This window comes from Vanessa cardui, chromosome 30 (assembly GCF_905220365.1).
Source record: "Vanessa cardui chromosome 30, ilVanCard2.1, whole genome shotgun sequence".
In the NCBI taxonomy this organism is placed as follows: domain Eukaryota; kingdom Metazoa; phylum Arthropoda; class Insecta; order Lepidoptera; family Nymphalidae; genus Vanessa; species Vanessa cardui.
In genome coordinates this window covers 3,397,256-3,420,368 of record NC_061152.1, presented here as the reverse complement: position 1 = coordinate 3,420,368, position 23,113 = coordinate 3,397,256, and the positions used below count along the sequence as shown (strand labels likewise).

At 35.7% G+C, this 23,113-nt stretch overlaps 2 protein-coding genes across 2 annotated transcripts in view; one reads left to right on the top strand and one right to left on the bottom strand.

Moving 5' to 3' along the window:
• Positions 1-1,680, bottom strand: part of LOC124542213 — a 34,180-nt gene extending 32,500 nt beyond the window's left edge. The window contains exons 1-2 of the mRNA XM_047120158.1: positions 1,137-1,680; positions 598-706 (exon numbers count right to left, since the gene is read on the bottom strand). Coding sequence (XP_046976114.1) covers positions 598-706; positions 1,137-1,625 — 598 coding nt within the window. The 5' untranslated portion in view covers positions 1,626-1,680. The remainder of the gene's footprint in view (positions 1-597; positions 707-1,136) is intronic.
• The window catches only part of LOC124542123, a 102,792-nt gene that overhangs the window by 35,061 nt on the left and 44,618 nt on the right, over positions 1-23,113 (top strand). The window lies entirely within an intron of this gene.

Below are 23,113 nucleotides of genomic sequence, written 5' to 3'. Positions count from 1 at the left end.
TCGAGTCCGTGAATATGTACAGATGCAGACACAAATGTCACGTCGTAAAGTGCGCTCACCTCCATACATGTACATGACAACGACAAGGGTGACGAAACAGACACCGTGACAAAAGCTACCAGTGCGCGCTAGTTCTTAATATATACATATCAATGTGTCATCGTAACATTACAGACATCGTTAGATAACAATCTATCTCGTCCCATCGATAGATTACAATATAGCGAAACATAATGCGTTAAATTGCAGTCACATTTCGCGGTTCACAATATTCCGACAGTTTACAATAAATAAATAAATAAATAAATATGAGACAACATCACATACATTATTCTGATCCCAATGTAAGTAGCTAAAGCACTTGTGTTATGGAAATCAGAAGTAACGACGGTACCACAAACACCCAGACCCAAGACAACATAGAAAACTAATGGTAATCTACATCGACTCGGCCGGGAATCGAACCCGGGATCGCAGAGTAGCGTACCCATGAAAACCGATGTACACACCACTCGACCATGGAGGTCGTCAAAATCTGAATCTGACTAGATAGATTGTAATCTTACTGTAACATATGTAGTATAGAGGTATGCATACATTCAGTTTTGGGGTTCCTAGAGCCGCTGTTTTCATAATCCTCATCAGCTGGAGACGTATCTTCGACGCTCTCCAGAGACCTCGTGGTCGCTTGTGATGTTGACTCCACCTGGAAATTAGGTTTTTTATTTATTGTTATCCAATTGACAAAGGTTTGGCTTAGCTATAGACTCTAGTAGAATAGTAATCCTTTTACACCAACAGCCTGTAAATTTGCCACTGCTGGGCTAAGGGCTCCTCTCCCTTTTGAGGAGAATCTTCGGAACATATTCAACTACACTGGTCCAATGCAGATTGGTGGAATACACATGTGGCAGAATTTCGATGAAATTAGACACATGCAGGTTTCCTCACGATGTTTTCTTTCACAGCCGAGCACGAGATGAATTATAAATACAAATTAAGTACTTGAATATTCAGTGGTGCTTGGGTGTGAACCCGTAATCATCGGTTAAGATGCACGAGTTCTAACCACTGGGCTTTTGGGCGGATTAATCATGGATTTCAAATTTAACATTAAAATAGATTCTACTACGTACCTGTGCGTTGAATCCTTTTAAATTGTTAAAATCTTCTAGAGGAGTCTCCCTATAGACGTTGCTGTCTGAGGCAGGTGTGTAGCTGGTAGCGGTTTCAGTGACATCCTGATAGGTTGTTCTTAATTGATCGTTGTGTTCTTCTTGATTATCAACAGCCTCGTATTCTTCTCTGACTTCACCGTCTCCTTGCGGTTCTTCTATCAACGTAGTCGGCGTATTATCAGTTGTTCTTTCGTTATATTCTTTGGAAATTGATTCGTTATCTTTGGATTCTCTCGATTCTTCTGTATTTGGTAGTTTTGCTTCGTAATCTTTGTCTGTGTTCGGATATTCGTCGTAGTCGAATCTGGTTTCGTCTCTCGACACACGTTCGACTGTTTTGACGCCTTCGTCGATATTTTCACTTATGTCGACATCACAATTGTTCGTTATGACGAAATTGATTAGAACTAGTAGTGTTAATTTTATGCTGTCGCTTTTGATAGACATTTTTGGTTTTTGCTTTTTTTTTGTTTATAACTGATCACTCATTTTACACTTTGATTTTGATCTGAAATGATTAAATTGTGATTACGTGTTGGGATTTGTGTAATTGATTTTAAAGTATAGTGTTGATCTTTGCAATATTTTATTGAGTATTTAATTGTTTTTTTTAAAGAACACTACTAATGCCCCAAATTAATGGAGAAATTACTAATATTTCTAGTTACTCCTCCTGTTAAGCTTATCATGTGTTAGGAGTGACTACAACATTAGCCCAAGAGGTCTGGTTCGATCTTGTGACTTATTACATCGCATGGTGTATGTAACCACTGAGATATTGACGCTTCATCAGTTCGAAATGTTTGAGAATGATGATTTAGGTTTCCAAGCACGTGTGCTTAATTTTTAAAGTTTATGTTTGTATGTATGTTTGTAAGTCGTATTGAGAACATTTTTAATTTAAGTTTGGCTCACTTCAACTTAGGGAACAGTGTCAGTTTCATTATATTATTTTTATGTTATTTTTTTAGTTCATTAGCTATTTCAAATTTTCTAGTCGGTATAATCTATATTAATATTATAAATGTGAAAGTTATGCTATCTGTCTGTCTGATGCTCTATCACGATCAAACCGCTGAACCGAATTTTATGAAATTTGGAAACATAGGCTACTTTTTTACCTACAATGATCGGGTACTAGTTTTTTTATATATGTTATTTTTTTGTTATTATTTCAATTTACACTAGTTTTTTAAAAACAGTTTTTTCAGTGTCATTTAATTAATCACAAACGTTGTTAATCTATTTCATTGTGTTACATATCTACTACAATATATAACGAAAGTGACTTCGTTCTAGCCGGGTGTTCCCCGTCATCACGCTTTTTTGTCAGCTCGTTGATTGATATTAACCAATCAGATCGTTTTAAAAAAACAATCAACGAATGACAGATTAGAGCTGCAATAGTGATTGCTAATGGCGAGGTCGTTGAACCCTACGTTGCATAGTGTCATGTTACAATAACTAATTATATTTAAAACTATGTCAATTTTTTTTCTTTTCTTTTTTAGTGTGTATAGGAAAAGCAAAGTCGTTATACTTGTCTGAACGTTAATTGAACCACCAATTGGAAGAAGGGAATAAACGCCACTTTTCGACATATTCACTTTTATACACTCTTACATAGTTTAAACGTAGGGCTAAATATTATACATTTAAGGCGACCTGCCTTAAATGTATAATATTTAGCCCTACGGTTAGCCCGTCAGTGAGTAAATCAGGATTGATATTTTCTTAATAATCATTGATGTCCTATAAGTTTATAAGTTGAAAGCAAAAAGTTATGAAGTTTTTTTTTATTATCTACGTTCCTATTTTTTGGACTTATTCCATTCTTCCAATTGGTGGTTCAATTGATATTCCCGATTTTCATATGTTTTATGCTACAAAAACAGTCTGTAGATTTCCCACTGCTTGGCTAATACATTCTCCCTTTGAGTAGAAGATTTGGAACGTATTCTACCACGCTGTTCCAATGTGGGTTGGTGGAATACACATGTGGCATTGAATTTCAATGAAATTAGACACATGCAGGTTTCCTCGGGATGTTTTCCTCCACCGCCGAGCACGAGATGAATTGTAAGCACAAATTATGCACGTGAATATTCAGTGGTGCTTGTCTGGGTTTGAACCCGAAATCGTCGGTTAAGATGCAAGCGTTCTAACCACGCGGTCATCTCGGATCTAGTATACATATATCTATGGTAGTATGCGTGGTGGGGTACTTAAGCTTCACCACTAATTAAATCTTTGATTGTGTTATTATATATTAGTTATGCAATGATTTTATCTACATAGTATAAAACAATATGGCTGTCCATCTGTATGCTTGGATCTTTTAAACTACGCAACACATTTTGATGCGGTTTTCATCAATACACAGACGATTCAAGAGGAAGGTTTATATAAAAATAAATAAATGACACAACATCACATACATTACTCTGATCCCAATGTAAGTAGCTGAAGCACTTGTGTTGTGAAAAATCAGAAGTAACGACGGCACAAACACCCAGACCCAAGACAACATAGAAAACTAATGAACTTTTTCTACATCAACTCGGGACCTCGGATTGGTGTACCCCTGAGAACCGGTGTACACACCACTCGTCCACGGAGGTCGTGCATACTATATCTCAGAAACACCGAGAATTTCAACTTCCAAACAAACAAAAAAATAATATGTTTCATTTCAATCTAAAAGTAGTATATATGACTTTTTAGCGACCCGTCTCGGCTTCGCACGGGTGTAATACTGATACTAAATAAACTACAGAATATGTTTATTTACGACATCAATAACAAACTTCTAAAATTATCAGTGTTTCTTTACTATATTGTCCGTGTATTATATACAAAAACCATCCTCTTGAATCACTCTATCTATTAAAAAAACCGTATCACAATTCGTTGCGTAGTTTCAAAGATCTAAGCATACATAGGGACAGACAGCGGTAAGCGACTTTGTCTTACACTATGTAATGATGCTGTTTGTACCCGCGTGATGCTGGTAAGGATAGCTAGTATATTATTAATTGCTTGAAAACCGGTTCGGTTTACTGGAAACGTGTGTCGTGCATAATCGTAATTATTATAGTAATATTAATACAGCCTTATGTAAGGTTGTGTCGTGGTGGTGCAGTGGTTAAGTGTGAAAGGCAAGCATCAATCTATATCTATCTAAATATATATGTCGTCAACAACAAAACAACAACAACAGCCTGTAAATTCCCACTGCTGGGCTAAAGGCCTCCTCTATCTTTGAGGGGAAGGTTTGAAACTTATTCCACCACACTGTTCCAATGCGGGTTGGTGGGTGTATTGGGTGGGTATTATGTGGCAGAATTTCTATGAAATTTGTCACATGCAGGTTTCCTCACAATGTTTTCTTTCACCGCCGAGCACGAGATGAATTATAAAGACAAATTAAGCACATGAATCAGCGGTGCTTGCCTGGGCTTGAACCCGCAATCATCGGTTAAGATGCACGCGTTCTAACCACTGGGCCATCTGTGCTCATCACTGCTCATAAATGTCGTCGATAGTGAATAATTATTAACTCAGATGATTTTGTTGTATCTGTGGGGTGTGTACGCCGTGACGTAAAGAGTCACGTGATCGGAATCGTTTAAAGGGACAACTGTCACATGCTTAGGATTATTGTTTTCGAGAACGTTACATATGAAGCTACATTTTATTAAAGAGATACATTTTGGGCCTTCAAAAACGCTCCGTTATTCAGGCAGGATATATTATATACATATACTAGCGATCCGCCCCAGCTTCGCACAGGTACAATGCTCATACTAAACAAGTCCCGTTTATTCCTTATCCCTTGGGAATCCTGAAATATCCTAAAAATAGTTTTTAGTTGTTTTTATAACCTACTTGCGTGCTAAAATTTGAAACCCCTAATAATCATAGTTACGGAGATAGAGCTACTTTGGTTCGAAAATATAAATCCCATTTATTCCTTATCCCGTGGGAATTTTGAAAAATCCCTTCTTAGTGCACCTCTAGGACACTCAAGGCGTACGTGTGCCAAATTTCAAGTCTCTAGGTCCAGTGGTTAAGGCTGTGCGTTGTCTGTCAGTCACTCAGTAACGGAACAGTTTTATGTATATTGATAATTGTATTTAACTAATAAAATGACTGTATTTTTATATGTTGAAAAAGAGTAACTACTGAGTTTCTTGCTGGTTTTTCTCGGTAGAATCAAGGTACTTTCCGAACCGGTGGTAGCTTCACTTAATTGTTAAATGACGATTCAGAAGTGCTTGTAAAAGCCTTCTTGAATAAAGTATATTTTGATTTTTTACGAAATTTACAATCTATTACTGTACTACCTATTATATATTTTTATATATATATAATCTCTTATCTTTTATTAAAGTTAGTTATTAGTAATGGAGCATTACTCTCATTATTTGTTTCGTAATCGAGTTTAAAAATAATCACAAATGACATTCGAAAATATAAATTCAATCAAATTCCACGTTTCGAACTTAAAGGCCGTCGAAAAAAACGCTGGCATGCAAGCCCGACCGACCGGCGCGTGCGCAATTAACTTTTAAAGGTTGTCTTGGTTGGGTTCCGTATGTTTATATTATCAGCATGGATTACTATTCCAAATTTAAAATAAACTTTGTTTTACATATTTCATGGAATTTTCTTATAGTTATGCACTACAAAATTGGAGTGTCTGTTTGTAATATTAAAAATAGCCCTTTTTTACTCAATGCATATGTATCTATACACGGTACATATACAAAAATGACATAATTACAATTTTTGTCTCATTGTCTGTTTGTTCTGGCTAATCTTTGGAACGGCTGGACCGTGTTTGACGGGACTTCCACTGGCAGATAGCTGATGTAATAAGGAGTAACTTAAGCTACTTTTATTTCAGAATTATGTGTAAATTTAATTTAATTTCACATCCAATTCCGATGACAGTTTCGCCGGTTCAAAACGGCATTTTTTCGCAAATTCGTAGTGAATATCACAGATTAAACAAGCTCTCGACCAATTATGACGTCAATTTGCTGTAAAATTTTGACTATTCTCTTATAAAATCAAAAATAAAAAAAAACTTTATTCAAGCAGGCTTTTACAAGCACTTTTGAATCGTCATTTAACAATTAAGTGAAGCTACCACCGGTTCGGAAAGTAAAGAGATGAACCAGCAAGAAAGTCAGTAGTTACTCTTTTTCAATATTTACAAAATACAGTCATGTTAGTTAAATACAATTATTTAAATTAATATATCCTGCTTGGAAGTCAACAGGTATTGTAGTTGGAATAGAGTATATAGCTAATTTCACTTCAATAGTTCACTGCCATTCAAAACTTCAATCGCGATAAAACAACTGCACAGATTATTAAGTGTCGACCAATGATGTCACCCGGTCAAGGTCATCTCTGTCATTGGGGTAGTGTAAACGTGTCATCATAATGTATAGCCAAGGTCAGATATACATATACAAAAAAGTATGGAATATCAAAAAACGAAGGTGTGCTGATATAGATTTGTGGAATTTGTATTCGTTCTATGCATCTACATAATATGAGACAACATCACATATATTACTCTGATCCCAATGTAAGTAGCTAAAGCACTTGTGTTATGGAAAATCAATGAATCATCTCAAATCAAATCAAAATGCTTACTCGTTATATTTAATAAATAATTTATAAAAAATTAAGTCGACCTTAAAATTAGAAACAGCTACTAAAAATGTATCAGTGAAACTGCTTGACCGATTTTAATGAAACTTCCACTGTTCCCTAAGTTGAAGTGTGCCTAGTATGTCTAAATTAGATTAAAAGTGATCATTTCTATAAAACTTAAGAAATTAACACACGTGTTTGGAAGCCTAAATGGGCCATCATACTCAAATATATCAATTCTTTATATAAATCAATTCTAACAATCTTACATACATACATATGTACATACATACATGTCGAATTGACAACCTCCTTTTTCCTAGAAGTCGGTTAAAATGATTCTCCTGCCATTTTTTTGTTATACATATATACAATTTTTATGTCACAAAATTATAATATCGGACAACATCACATACATTACTCTGATCCCAATGTAAGTAATGCACTTGTGTTATGGAAGATCAGAAGTAACGACAGCACCACAAATACCTAGACCCAAGACAACGTAGAAATTTAATTAACTTTTGGTACATCGACTCGGCCGGGAATCAAACTCATGAAAATTGGTATACACTACTCAACCACGGAGGTTGTCTCTTTATAGATTCTACAAAATATTTCTTAACAATACTAATACATATTAAAAATGGGAAAGTAATTCTGTCTGTCTGAGTTTCGTTTCGCCGTAGACCCATTAGAGTAAATGATTGTCGGAAAAGAGATATATATATAATTATATCGCGAGACAGACTTTCTAGTCTCTAGTCGGTTCTTCAGAAGTACTCGAAAGAGCCTACAATAATATAAATATACTGTAACTATTGACCCGCCCCGGCTTCGCACGGGTGCAATACTGATTCTAAATATACTACAGCATTTGTTTATTTACGACATCACATTAGATACTTCTGAAAATATCAGTGTTTCTTTACTATATTGTCCGTGTATTATATACAAACACCTTCCTCTCGAATGACTCTATTTAATAAAAAAAAGTGAATCAAAATCCGTTGCGTAATTTCAAAGATCTAAGCATACATAGTTACAGACAGCGGTAAGCATTTTTGTTTTGTACTATGTAATGTTAATGATGCTTTTTGCCCGCTGTTTCGCTCGCGACGGTAGGTCAGAAATAGTGGTACGTCTTTCCTTGGAGTTTAAGCTACCTTCATGGAAAATCTCATCAAATTCGGTATAGTTATTCGGCCATAATAGACATACAGAGTTATTTTTGCATCGTCAATGCAAAGAATACTATGACCACACAAATTGTACATTTAAGATACAAGGAATGTTGTGTTACTTAAAGTAAAGAGTTTTCATCGCGTGCCAAGGGTACCCTAAATAATTGAAGGAGACCGAAGGAAAAAAATAAACCGGGCCCGCATTCTGACATAATGAGTACTGAGTCATCGCGACCCTTCGATGACGTAACATTTGTTTATCTGCACTACTATTATGAGGAGAAGAAATTTTTATTTTCGTATGTGTCTGTTTGTTATGAATAAACTCAAAAACTTTAGTGCCGATTTTGAAAATTCTTTAAGCATTGGAAAGCTTTTTTTATGCTATAGGTTTGCGGACGAGTATACGGGCCACCTGATGTTAAGTGGTCACCATCACTCATATACAATGACGCTGCAAGAAATATTAACTATTCCTTACATCACCAATGCGCCACCAAATAAAGGAACTAAGATGTTATGTCAATTATGCCTGTAGTTACTCACTCACCCTTCAAACCGGAACACAGCAATACTGAGTACTGTTGTTTAGCGGTAGAATATCTGATGAGTGGGTGGTACCTACCCAGGCGGGCTTGCGCAAAGCCTGGGGACTCCACATGAGTGGGGAGTTAACAAATACCGAGATATAGGCAAATTATAATAATGTTATTACTAAATATTTTAAAAGTTACCGATACAAAGTAATTAAATCATAGCTTACTGATTGAAATGAAAAAAATAATTAATTCATGATAATATAATTATTAGGTTGTTCACGCTTCTGTTTGTCTAGGGCCCCCACTACTTTGTGGCCCGGGGGCCTCCAGACCTTTAAATCCGACTCTGGCAAAGCCCTACCACCAAGTGATAAAATCATCCTTGCCTTTTGTAGTTACAATGATTATCAACGATTCTGTCTAAGTTACCATTGATACTGTGCTTGATGCTATGGATGACCATACATCCGAAATGTCTTACTTAACGAGTCCAAGTGTTACATAAGATCAATTTTCTCGTTAACCAACAGCGCCAAGAGGCGTTTTGTATTTCATAACTCATAATTCGGGTCATCGGACGTGTTTTGATAAACGCACAATTGTTATATCATTTGTTTGTGTAAGAACTAGTTGTTACCCGCGGTTTCGCCTGCGTTTTAGGTATTGGTTGTCAGGTGTCAGGCAGTCAAGAAAACCCTATAGTATATCTATAAAAAACAATACGAGAATACTTTAAGTAATATGTTTGTTACAAATTACCTTTTATACGATAGTATACTGGGTCAATCAAGGGGCTCGTATCGCTTCTTTCTTTTGATTGTTGAGGCGCGTGCCCGCTGATGACACCGGCTTCAAATATAACAATAACTATAACTACGTTATATAATCGTAAATCGACTTTTAAGTAGTCTAATATATTTCATTTCATTTTACCTAGGAGGACTCTAAACAATATGTTAAATATGTAATTATTTTGATTACTTTTTGGTGCATTTTTATTTGTTTTAAAATAGTGTTTTGTTTGAAGTCGGTTTTTCTTTTTGTTAAAATTTTATTTATTTCATATGTTTCGACTGCTGTGCTGTTTTCATCGTTATTTCAATACGCATGAACTATAAAAACATTTTTCTCGTTACATCTATAGGCAGTATCGTAAATAGCCTTTTCTGCGCCCTGTGCGAGCTTCTTTAACTTTGCCCTATTTAAGCAGACCCTTTGCCTATTTCACTGTCTCGCTCACTAAAACCTAAACGCAGGTTCACTACTGCAAATGCGTTGCCCATTAACGATAAACATTAAACACAAATACGCTCGTGCGCTGCCAAAAAATGAGCGCGATGTATGTTTTTAATGATACTAGCATGTAAGTACGTTTGTATTGGAATCCAGTACTAGGGGCTCAGCGGAGTCTTAACTAGAGTAAAACAAAAAAACAATAGTCCTGCCCAGTCTGTCTATTCTTGCGCCCCCGAGAGTCTACGCCCTGTGCATGGGCACTGGTGCCACCGCCCTATTTACGCCACTGTCTATAGGTTAAAATTTTTAGTTTAGATTCAAAAGCGCTTCATTGTGAAGTTTAATTTAATGATATATATTTCATAGGTTCACATGCACAACACATCATCATCAACAGCTTCTAAATGTCCCACTGTTGGGCTAACGCCTCTTCTCCCGTTTGAGGAGACGGTTTGGAACATATTCCACGCTGTTCCAATGCGGGTTGGTGGCCCATGTGGCCGAATTTCGTCTAAAATAGTCACATACTCGAGTCGAGATGGCCCAGTGGTTAGAACGCGTGCATCTTAATTGATGATTGCGGGTTCAAACTCAGGCAAGCACCGCTGATTCATGTGCTTAATTTGTCTTTATAGTTCATCTCGTGCTTAGTGGTGAAGGAAAACATCGTGAGGAAACCTGCATGTGACAAATTTCATAGAAATTCTGCCACATGTGTATTCCACCAACCCAATTGGAACAACGTGGTGGAATATGTTCCAAAACCTTCTCCTCAAAGGGAGAGGAGGCCTTTAGCCCAGCAGTGGGAATTTACAGGCTGTTGTAGTCACATACAGGTTTCCTATTAGTTACATAATTTTAAAATTTTACCGCGTTTTATGCTCATAGCTCATAATTGAGTTTGGGTAGATAACGGCATTGTAGATACAACGGCAGATTTGGCGATAATATTTTTATGTAAGTTCAGTTAGAATTACAGTTTATCGACAAATTTACTTTAATTTTGTTTACGTTTTTCATTTTATTTTTTCTTATACAGCCGTAGTACCGCTCTCTGACCGACCAGTAATTTTTTCCGCTCTCTAAAATTCATTCTTTGTTGAATCGTAACCATATAGAAAATTGCTATTAAGAATCCTCTTTAATTTTTGGAGTTCGGTTAGTGCAAGTCAAAATGAGACTATAACGGATTCTCTGTGTAGCTATCGTCCTATAATCAACAACAGCCTGTAAATTTCCCACTGCTGGGCTAAGGCCTCTTCTCCCTTGGAAAAAGGTTTGGAGCACGAGATGAATTATAAACACAAATTAAGCACATGCATATTCAGTGGTGCTTGGTGTGAATCCGCAATCGTCGGTTAAGATGCACGCGTTCTAACCACTGGGCCATCTTTTTTCCAATAATCCCTGGTACAAAAATCGGCTTACGCTATTAATATACATATATCTATATATATATGTCGTACTCGACACAGCTTAGATGTCGCATCGGCAAAATTCGTAAAACCGATCACATCCGAATTGAGTACGCTATCCCAAATTATCAGTATCTATTTCTCATGTGAATATGATCTTTACACAAACGTAATAACTTGTAATATCATACGACCTAATATATTCGTCAATTCGACGCGTCGCTTTACACGCACTCGCTGTCTCGGGTCGAACTGACGCGGGAATCTATAGCGACGAATAGCGTCGAGTGGCGCGATAGGGAGCTGTTTCTGTTGGTTGTGTGAATCGGCAGTGATCGGTTTTATTGAATTCGCCGATGCTACATCTAAGTTGTGTCGTACTGTGTCGTGCTATACCTAATTTTACAATTTATAAATGCACTTGAGTATACGATGAAATAAAAACTCACTGTACCTACGTGATCAGCGTTAGAAAGTCTTTTGGGACTCCCTGAATTGTCGAAAAGCCGATCACAAGTGGTTTAACGATCCCGGAAAGATGTTCAACCTTGAACGAGCGATATGTATGCAAGATGTGGTACCAGCTGTGGGTCTGTCGTGAGCGTGGACACAGAACAGTGTCGCTTGGAAGTTACATCTTTTATTTTTTTATTTATAAAAAAGTTTTTACAAAAAAATTAGGTCTCGCCAAGCTGTTATGCTTAACGGCACTCGTTATTACAAAAGAAATGTTTTTAGCATATATACAGATATAGTATTCACTTCACATAAACATTAGCTTAAATTTAATTTAATGGCAACATTTTTGCTTCAACGAGAAACAAATCCCTTGACTTAATCTTTGACAATTTTCTGCTTATTTCATTTCTTTGTCTTAGCATAACATTTCTAAGAGTCAATTAGTTCTAAGAGCTGAGATGGCCCAGTGGTTTGAGCGCGTGCATCTTAACGGATGATTGCGGGTTCAAACCCAGGCAGGCACCACTATATATATATGTGCTTAATTTGTGTTTATAATTCATCTCGTGCTCGGCGGTGTAACTATCTCACTTAACTACATATATCCACTTTAATTTCACTTACAAAATTCTGATTAGTCGACGTTCAAAGCGCCATATTGTTTCAAATACTCTGTGGATAATGTATCACAGATTAATCAAGCTCTCGACCAATGAAAAAGTAAGTAAAGTAACAGCCTGTAAATTTCCCACTGCTGGGATAAGGCCTCCTCTTCCATTAAAGAGAGGGTTTGGAACGTATTCTAATACGGGTTGGTGGAATACACATGTGGCAGAATTTCGATGAAATTAGACACATGCAGGTTTCCTCACGATGTTTTCCTTCACCGCCGAGCACGAGATGAATTATAAACACAAATTAAGCTCATATATATAGTGGTTCTTGCCTGGGTGTGAACCCGCAATAATTGGTTAAGATGCACGCGTTCTAACCACTGGGCCATCTCAGCAATGACATCGCGATAATTAGCTGTCAAATATTTACATAGCGTTTGTCCTTTTGTGGTTAGAATCGAATGTGGACTTGACTTTGTATAAATATATGAAGTAATGAATACGTCATACGAAGCTGGTCGTTGGTATTTTCAACCGACTTCAAAAAGGAGGAGGTTATCAATTCGTCTATATTTTTATGTATATTATGTTTGTTACCTCATAACTTTTCATTGGGTGAAACGATTTTGATATTTATTTTTTATTTGACACCGGCTGTGAAATTAATGACAATGAGTAGTTGTTTCAAATATAACGCTTAACTAACAGATTTTTCTATATTAAGTGCTAATTTAAAGTATTGTCTTAATTTTAATTATTTATTATCTAAAATATACTTAGCAAGTTCTTTTTTTTAAATACGTGAAATGAGTTTATATTTTTTATATGTGTGGGTAGTTTATTATACAGTTTTGTCAATACGATCAAATATAACAATAACTATAACTACGTTATATAATCGTAAATCGACTTTTAAGTAGTCTAATATATTTCATTTCATTTTACTTAGGAGGACTCTAAAAATATGTTGAATATGCAATTATTTTTATTACTTTTTAGTGCATATTCATTTGTTTTAAATTAGTGTTTTGTTTGAAGTCGGTTTTTCTTTTTGTTAACATTTTTTTGTTTATTATATTTTTGTCTGTCAGTGGTCGAATGAGTCTCTGTACATTGGATACTTTTCTGGTGAATGAGATGTTTCGTTTGTCTATAAAAGATACTATACCGATTTAGATGAAACTTTTAAGAAACGATGCAGCGCGTTTCGGTTTATACATGTTTTAATTTAAACTATTGTAATGATCATGTATTCCAAGTTCTTATACTAGTTGTGTAGTTGTAGTGTTGTGTTGTAGTTGTGTTGTAGTTTCCAAGTTCTTATACTAGTTGTGTAGTTGTAGTATTGGTTATCATGTGTTAGGCAATAAAGAAGCCTATGTCCTTTCTTGAAGTTGCAAGTTTGCTTCAAACTAAATGTCATCAAAATCGGTTCAGCATTTTGGTCGTGAAAGAGCGACAGTCAGAAAGAGTTACTATCACATTTATAATATTAGTATAGATTAATTATCCGTCTGTGTCACTTCTGATATGTTCGTTAGTCTGTGGCACTTTGTATTTCAAAGGCAAACATACATTTTGTATATAAATACCAGGAAAATATAATTCATGATGTTAAATTGATCACGTAGTGAGGCATTTGCTGAACAGATTTTGATAAATCACTCGCCTTGTTTAAAAGGATAATAATGATTTTAATTTATATTCTACGTGGTATGAAATTAAGTCGCTTCCCGTACGCTTAGATCTTTTAAACTACGCAACGGATTTTAATGCGGTTTTTATCAATGAATAGAGTGATTTAAGAGGAAGATTTATATATTTTAGCTGGTGCTATTGGTGCAATGCTGATACTAAATATACTAAAGAATTTGTTTGTTTACGACATCAATTCTTTATGATGATTGCGGGTTCAAAACCAGGGAAGCGTCACTGAATATTCATGTGCTTAATTTGTGTTTATAAATACATCTCGTGCTCGACGGTGAAGGAAAACATCGTGAGGAAACCTGCATGTGTCTTATTTCATCGAAATTGTGCCACACGTGAATCCAAATCATGTCAACCAATCTCTTAATTGGAACAGCGTGGTGGAATATGTTCCAAACCTTCTCCTCAAAGGGAAAGCCTTATTCCATCAGTCGGAAATTTATAACAAAGCGCCTGTATATATGGGAATGTGGTGACCGCTTACCACCAGGTGATCCAATTCTAGTGTTAAACAGATATACAAAGCTACTTTCGCATATATAATATTAATTAGTATAGATGATGAATAGAAGGTTCCACAACTGGGTGCAAAAGTTAGTTAAGTATGCAAGCAAAGAATGTCTGTAAGTAAAATCATTGGGCCAAGGTTGAGTGTGTACGAAATTAATCCGTCGGTTTTTGTTTTATTTCGTTATGAAACCACTCAAATAAGTACGTCTAAAAATTTCGAGATTAACTAATAATATTTGATTATGTACAGACTATACAGTCGGGGTAAGAAAGGTTTGTCACTATAAGATCTATTTTCGTGTGCTCAGTATGAGCGATCTGCTTCACCGATCGAGAATGACGTATTGCGTCGCAATGATTCGATGTTTAGATTCAAAAGGTCCTAAGAGTTTAAAACTTGATAAAGGAATTAATTTGAAAACTGACGAAGTTTTCCTTTCTCTGACTGTACCTTAAGGTCTATTTTCGTGTGCTCGGTATGAGCGATAATCTGTCACCGATCGAGAATATATGACACTGACAGACATATTTTGACAATTCAGTAGAAGATATCACATCTATGACCAATTACGCCATTAAAAAGATTTCATGTCGATATAAAACTAGACGTAGTCCGAAGATGTTGCACTATTTTGAACCAAGTTGTAACTATGTAAGTTTAATTTTATATGCAGTTGTCAGTTTAGTGCTTTAGTTTCAAAAGGTACTAAGAGTTTAAGACTTGATAAAGGAATTAATTCGAAAACTGACGAAGGTTTTCTTACTCTGACTGTACGTTGAAGAACAAATATGTACAGTACGACACAAATTAGATGTAGCATCGGCAAAATTCGTAAAACCGATAACTGGCGATTTACACAACCAATAGAAGTAGCTCCCTATCGCGCCATTCGACGCTATTCGTCGCTATAGATTCCCGCGTCTGTTCAACCCGAGACAGCGAGGGCATGTAAATCGACGCATCAAATTGACGAATATATTAGGTCACATGATATTACGAATCATTACGTTTGTGTAAAAATCATATTCACATGAGAAATATATATTGATAATTTGGGATGGCGTACTCAATTCGGATGTGAACGGTTTTACGAATTTTACCGATGCTACGTCTAAGTTGTATCGTACTGTACTCTATTCTAAGAAAAGCCAAATAAACAGCAGCAAACAACAACAACAGCCTGTAAATTCCCACTGCTGGGCTAAAGGCCTCCTCTCCCTTTGAGGAGAAGGTTTGGAACATATTCCACCACGCTGTTCCAATGCGGGTTGGTGGAATACACATGTGGCAGAATTTCTAAGAAAATTTGTCACCTGCAGGTTTCCTCACGAACTTTTCCTTCACCGCCGAGCACGAGATGAATTATAAACACAAATTAAGCACATATATACAGTGGTGCTTGCCTGGATTTGACCGCAAATCAAAACAAATCAAAACCGCAATCATCGGTTAAGATGCACGCGTTCTAACCACTGGGCCATTTCAGCTCTTAAAGCTGAAGTTTAAGGTTCTCTTAATTCTTTCTATGTATTGATGGAAACAGCATTAAAATCGGTAAGGTAGTTTAAAAGATCTAAGTGTACAGATCGCGGGAAGCGGCTTTGTTTCATACTATGAAGAGATGTTCAGTAAATTAATTAATTATTCAAGGTGTGCTCTCGTATATGGTCAATGCTATATCAGGTATGGTAATTGACCATGGCCTAGCAGAACTTCAGGGTTTTATTAGTTTGTAGTTTTCGCACACCGGTGGAGAAATTTGACCATATATTATTATTATTTTAATTTATAATATATGTAGTTTTTTTTTTAATTTATTTTTGGGTGTAGGTTGGCGGACGAGCATATAGGCCACCTGATGGTAGGTCACCATCACCCATAGACAATGAAGCTGTAAGAAATATTAACTATTCCTTGGGGAAGAAGGTGTTATGTCTCTTGTGCCTGTAGTTACCACTCACTCACCCTTCAAACCGGAACACGACAGTAGTGAGTACTGTTATTTGGTGGTAGAATAACTGATGAGTGGGTGGTACCTACCTCAGACGGGCTATCACAAAGCCCTACCTTTTCCGTTTCCTCACGATGTTTTCCTTCACCGCTGAGCACTAGATGAATTATAAACACAAATTAAGCATATGAATCAGCGGTTCTTGCCTGGGTTTGAATTCGCAATCATCGGTTAAGATGCACGCGTTCTAACCACTGGGCCATCTCGACTCACCACCTATATAATATTAAAGTACAATAAATATACTAGTATATTTATTGTACTTTAATAGTATAAAGTCTCGTCACGATCATTAGTTCAAGAGTCATGGTAACTCGTGACGTCATACGCACTTACGTCCGTTTAGAACGATGCGTCGACCTCTTGCCTCTCGACCTCTGTAACCCTTAAGGGCAATCGTGTTTTAAAACTATCGATTAAATTGTACTTTATATGAATTTAAATTTCATGCTAGTAATGTAACATTCGAAGCGGATGGATGAATATATAGTACTAGTCACCCGACCCGGCTTCGCACGGGTGCAATGCTGATACTACTTTAATATAGTATATATTTTTTATTGTTTCTTTACTATATTGTACATGAAATAAACTGTAATTTCAAAGATCTAAGCATACATAGGGACAGACAGCGGTGAGCGACTTTGTTTTATACTATGTAATGATTTATCTCGTAATTTTTCTTCTAATTTAAATGGACCAAACAAAAAACATTTTTTCTATATAGCATTTTAAATCTATCTTAATTTAAATTACATATTGTAAAAAGTCATATTGATCTATGTTAAATGCACAATGTATTTAAGTTATCAATTCGAGAAGGATCAATGCTGTATTGCCTAAAATCGCTTCAAAAATAAGCCATTATTTCTAGTAAAAAGTAAAAAATAAAAATGTTTATTGTGGGTTATCCCTAAGAGATAGATATATACCATCGCAGAGTTTTTTTACAATACTGTAGTATATTATTTTGATCTTGATATATGTAAGAACGTTATGTCGTATATTTAATACTAGCTGTGCACGTGGCATTGTACGCTTTTGAATTTAACAAAAAAAAAATTGTAGCCTATGTTACTCCTTATTATATCAGTTATATGACAGTGAAAGTCCCGTCAAAATCGGTCCAGAGATTAGTCGGAACAGACAGAAATGATAAAAAAATGTTATTTTGGTATATGTACCGTGTTGTATACATATTATATATGCATTGAGTATAATAGGGCCAATTTAAATGTTACAAACAGACACCTCACTATTATATGTATAGATCAGTATTATACCCGTGCGAGGCCGGGGCGCGTCGCTAGTAATAAGTTTTTATTATGTATCCGGCTTAAGTTGAACTCGAGTATCTTACAATATATATGTATATATATGTATATATTATTTTTGTAATGGAAATTTTATTATGTAAATAATTTTGCGTTGTACAAATATTGTATAATTATGCTAATACGTTCTTGACATTGAGAGAAAAAGTTTCTCGATGTCGATTTTGTTTATATTATCTGTATTTTAAATTATAAATGTAGAAGTAGATTATAAATGTAGAACTCTGTCTATCTGTCTTTCACGACTAAACCGCTGTACCGAATTTGATGAAATTATCTATGATGTCTGAGTATCTGAGTCGAGGTGGCCCAGTGCTTAGAACGCGTGCATCTTAACCGATGATTGCGGGTTCAAACCCAGGCAAGCACCGCTTAATTTGTCTTTATAATACATCACGTGCTCAGCGGTGAAGGAAAACATCGTGAGGGAACCTGCATGTGACAAATTTCATAGCAATTCTGCCACGTGTGTATTCCACCAACCCACATTGGAACAGCGTGGTGGAATATGTGGAACATGTTCCAAAAACCTCCCCTTAAAGGGAGAGGAAGCCTTTAGCCCAGCAGTGGGAATTTACAGGCTGTTGTTGTATCTATGATGCAAACTTGGACTCCAAAAAAGGACATAGGCTACTTTTCTGCCTGACACATGACAATCAACATCGTAAAACGCGGGGGAAGTCACAGGCGACTACTAGTATAGTGGCGTCTTAATGGTCAAGTTATGGTAGGGCATTCGCTTGGTGGTAGAGCTCTGTTCCGGTTTGAAGGGGGCTCATAAGAGAACCTTTGCATTGTTATATGGTTGAACATTTCGATTCTGAAAGTAGATTCTTACGGGAAGATCCGGCAAGATCGAGGTTTTGAGCCGGTCGGATAAAACCATAGATCCTGAGCTGTATAGAGAAATATGATTATTTAATTCGTTATGGGATTAGTTACCCGTAAGGTAGGCTTGCCTAGTGCGGCGTCACTGTGTATTATGCGGCTATGTTAATTTTCATGTTATTATATTTTTTCTTTTTTTTTTTTTTACTAGCAACCCGCCACGGTTCGTTAATACTAAATGTACAACAGAATTTTTTTATTTACGACATCACATTAGAAAATTCTAAAATTATCAGTGTGTATATACAAAAACATTCCTCTCGAATCACTCTATCTATTGAAAAAAAAACCGCATCAAAACCCGTTGCGTAATTTCAAAGATCTAAGCATACATAGGGACAGACAGCGGTAAGCTTGTATTAACTTACTTTTACTTCCATAGTTTCAAAAAACAGCTTCAAAACAATGAACCACAGACTATTAAATCTCGACCAATCGCGTTGCGTTATTCCAAGGTCATAGTTGTTTATCCGTCTTCACTTCATTCGAGGTTTTGAGGCTAGTGGAACTTAGCTGGGGAAATTCGACATAGTACATATACCTGGCCCCTGACCTATAACTATAGTGTTTTTAAGAATTACTATATTCGTTGAGCTATGTATATGACAACATAGTTATTACTTGTGTAGCGTATAAGGTGAGGCTGTATTTATGTGACCTCGTGTGAATAATCTAGATTATATAACACACTTTAGGTCCCGACTTTTCATGTGTGTTTGGGAACTTTTGTAATACTTTACTTAAATTACTTGGTGGTTGGGGTTTGTGCAAGCCCGTCTGGGTAGCTACCACCCACTCATCAGTTATTCTACCGCTAAATAACGGTATTCAGTATTGTTGTGTTCCGGTTTGAAGGGTGAGTGAGCGGTAACTACAGGCACAAGGGACGTAACATCTTAGTTCTCAAAGCTGGTGATACATTGACGATTTAAGGTTTAGTTAATATTTCTTACAGCTTCGTTGTATATGGGTGATGGTGACCACTTACCATCAGGTGGCCCATATGCTCGTCCGCCAAACTATTCCGTAAAAAAAGATGTAATTTTGGTTAATTTTACTGCATTACATTAAGTTATTTACCGTGGCTTCGCTTGTATCTAAAGGGTCAGGTGTTTTTCCGTATTTTTGCTTGCTTGCTTGCTTTTTATCAAATTTCATCAAAATCGCTCTAGTTATTTATCAATTAAAGCGTGATATGATAGACAGACATACTGAGTTACTGTGTTATTTATAATATTATTATAGATATTATCTTGTCTTGTGTGATACGCCGTTTTTATTAATGTTCTTTTTTTAAGAGAATATTTAAATTTGGTAATTGACAAATTTGTTAATTAAAAATATCTGTCGAATTTTAAAGATTATTTTATAGATTCGAATACCTTGCCCCACAAAATAAAAATCAAAATATAATTTATTTAAATTGACTTTTACGAGCACTTTTGAATAGTCATTTAACAACTATATTAAGTGAAGCTACCACCGGTTCGGGATGTAGATTCTGCCGAATAGAATCAGCAAGAGATTCAGTAGTTACTCTTTCTCAACATTTATAAATACAAAGTTATTTTATTTGAATACAATTATATATGTATGTAATATATCCTGTTTCAAAAAATGGTTTGTGAGTCTTAATCCAAGGGCCATAGCATGCGGGTTCGTAGCGCCCTTAGTAGGGTTGGAAATGTACCGATGGCTTTTAAGTGGGTGGTTTTATACTCCCTAATTAATGCAGAAGAAAAGCATAAAGGCTTCTTGTACTGATTAAAAAGTTACTAGTTAAATCTGGGACTATTAAAACGGCGTGGTACCATCGTTACTTCAAAATTTCCACAACACAAGTGCTTTAGCTACTTACATTGGGATCAGAGTAATGTATGTGATGTTGTCCAATATTATTGTTATAATTAAAACATTTTTTATACGAAACCAAAATTCGTTTTGTATGCTCAAGACTATGCTGATCAAACCAATGGTATACAACAACAACAATAGCATGGATATATCCCACTGCTGAGCTGTGGCCTCGTCTGCCTTTGAGAACAAGGTTTGGAAAATATTACCCCACGCTGTTCTAATGCGGCTTGGTGGATTACAAATGTGGCTGAATTTCTATGAAATTGGACATATGCATGTTTACTCACGATGTTTTCCTTCACCGCCGAGAATGAGATTAATTATAAACACAAATTAAGCACATGAATATTCATTGGTGCTTGCGTGTGGAACTCGCAATCATCGGTTAAGATGCACGCGTCCTAACCACTGGGCCATCTCTGCTCCAACTCATATGTAAACATCGTAAAGTGATCTATTCAGCCGGTCTGTGCTAATTTCTCTGACAACACACGCCGTGTTTGTTTCGTTTGTATATCTCGTAATAACTCTTAAACTTGGTTTCGTATTGCGAAGTTTAAAATGGCAAATATACCTACGGATTTTAAATTATTGTGTTATTTATTTAAATAAATATAAATAAATTGTATCATTACATCAGCTTTTCCCGTTACTAGTATGATTATAAACTAGGCGATATTTCTGTCAGTTACTAGAATATTTTTCCATCCCGCTATGTAGTGACGAGTATACGGATTATGAACGTAATAATTAAAAGTTTTTTTTTAATTTCTATAAGACAATATTAGGGCTAAATCTACCGCCCTAGGCTCAAGCCTACTTAGCCTATTGGTAAATTCGCCTCTAGCTATGAACACCACGCTGTTCCGAATATTTAAATGTGGAATATTTTGTACTAGGTTACATATGAAGGTTTTCTCGCGATGTTTTACTTCACGAAGCATGAGATGATTTGTGACAAAAACAGTTAAACTAATATCAAAGTTTCCTATCGATCGCTTTGGTTGTTGTGTACGGACAGACATACTATAATTTAATAGTAATACTTAAGTATTTGAAAGACAATAGATACAATAAAGTCATATATATTGTCTTAATAATATGGTATTTAAGATCGAATGCGGAAAAACCTCTAAGGTCATAAATTTATTTATGAACGTTGCTGGGAACTGACAAGTGTTTACACTCTCAGAGTAAAATTTAACCTGTCGTGACGTCAGACAATACCGGAGCCTTGATAGTAATTATGACAGATAGTAAATTCATAAGGCTCTATAAAGTACAGTATGACACAACTTAGATGTCACATCGGCAGAATTCGTAAAACCGATCACATCCGAATTGAGTACGCCATCCCAAATTATCAATATGTATTTCTCATGTGAATATGATCTTTACACAAACGTAATAACTTGTAATATCATACGACCTAATATATTCGTCAATTTGACGCGTCGATTTACACGCACTTGCTTTATCTGACGCGAGAATCTATAGCGACGAATAGCGTCGAGTGGCGCGATAGGGAGCTGTTTATGTTGGTTGTGTGAATCGGCAGTGATCGGTTTTATTAAATTTGCCGATGCTACGTCTAAGTTGTGTCGTACTGTACCTTTGTCGTGTAAAGTCTTTTGATATATTGTCTGTGCCTTTGCTTTATTATATCTTTAATCTGTATTTTATTTTTTAATTTATAGTGACTTGCAATTTTTTTCTTATAATAGTCCAGTCTGTATAATAAAATTAAATATTTATGTGTCATTTTTTTATTTATGAAATTAAATATGACACACAAAATATACTGTCACAGGTAAGATAAACAAACAAAAGTCAAGAGCTACGTGATAATCTTGAATTTATGAAGCACATTAAAAAATACAATATGGCATTAAAAAGTTACACCTCTGTCTTTTTCTAATAGGAAAAAAAATGTTTATTTTGGCGGGAAACGATTGCGTCGTTTATATTTCTGATACAGGTTTTTCTTTGTTTAATGTTATTGGTTTTTTTATTATACTTCTATATGTAATTTCCACTTGCTTTTTATTATTCAACTAGAGACCTGCCCTGGCTTTACACGGGTGCAAGGCTGATACTAAATGTATATAAAGTTTCTGTATAATTTAAAGGTATTGTAGTTCATTCTTTGATCTATCTCGTAGGGTTTAGCCAGCGTTTACAATGTAAGCGCAGAAAATGTTTTTTATTTACGACATCACATTAGAAACCGCTAAAATTATCAGTGTTTCTTTACTACATTGTGCTATTACTATATTATACATATATACCTTCCTCTCGAATCACTATATCTATTAAAAAATCGCACCAAAATCCGTAATTTTCAAGATCTAAGCATACATAGGGAACAACGGTAACGCACCTGCAAGCCCCCTGGTGTTGCAGATGTCCATGGGCGGTGGTGATCACTTTCCACATGCGACTTTGTTTTATACTATGTAATAATTATGATATATATTTTTAAAATGTCTATAATGACATTAATTAGA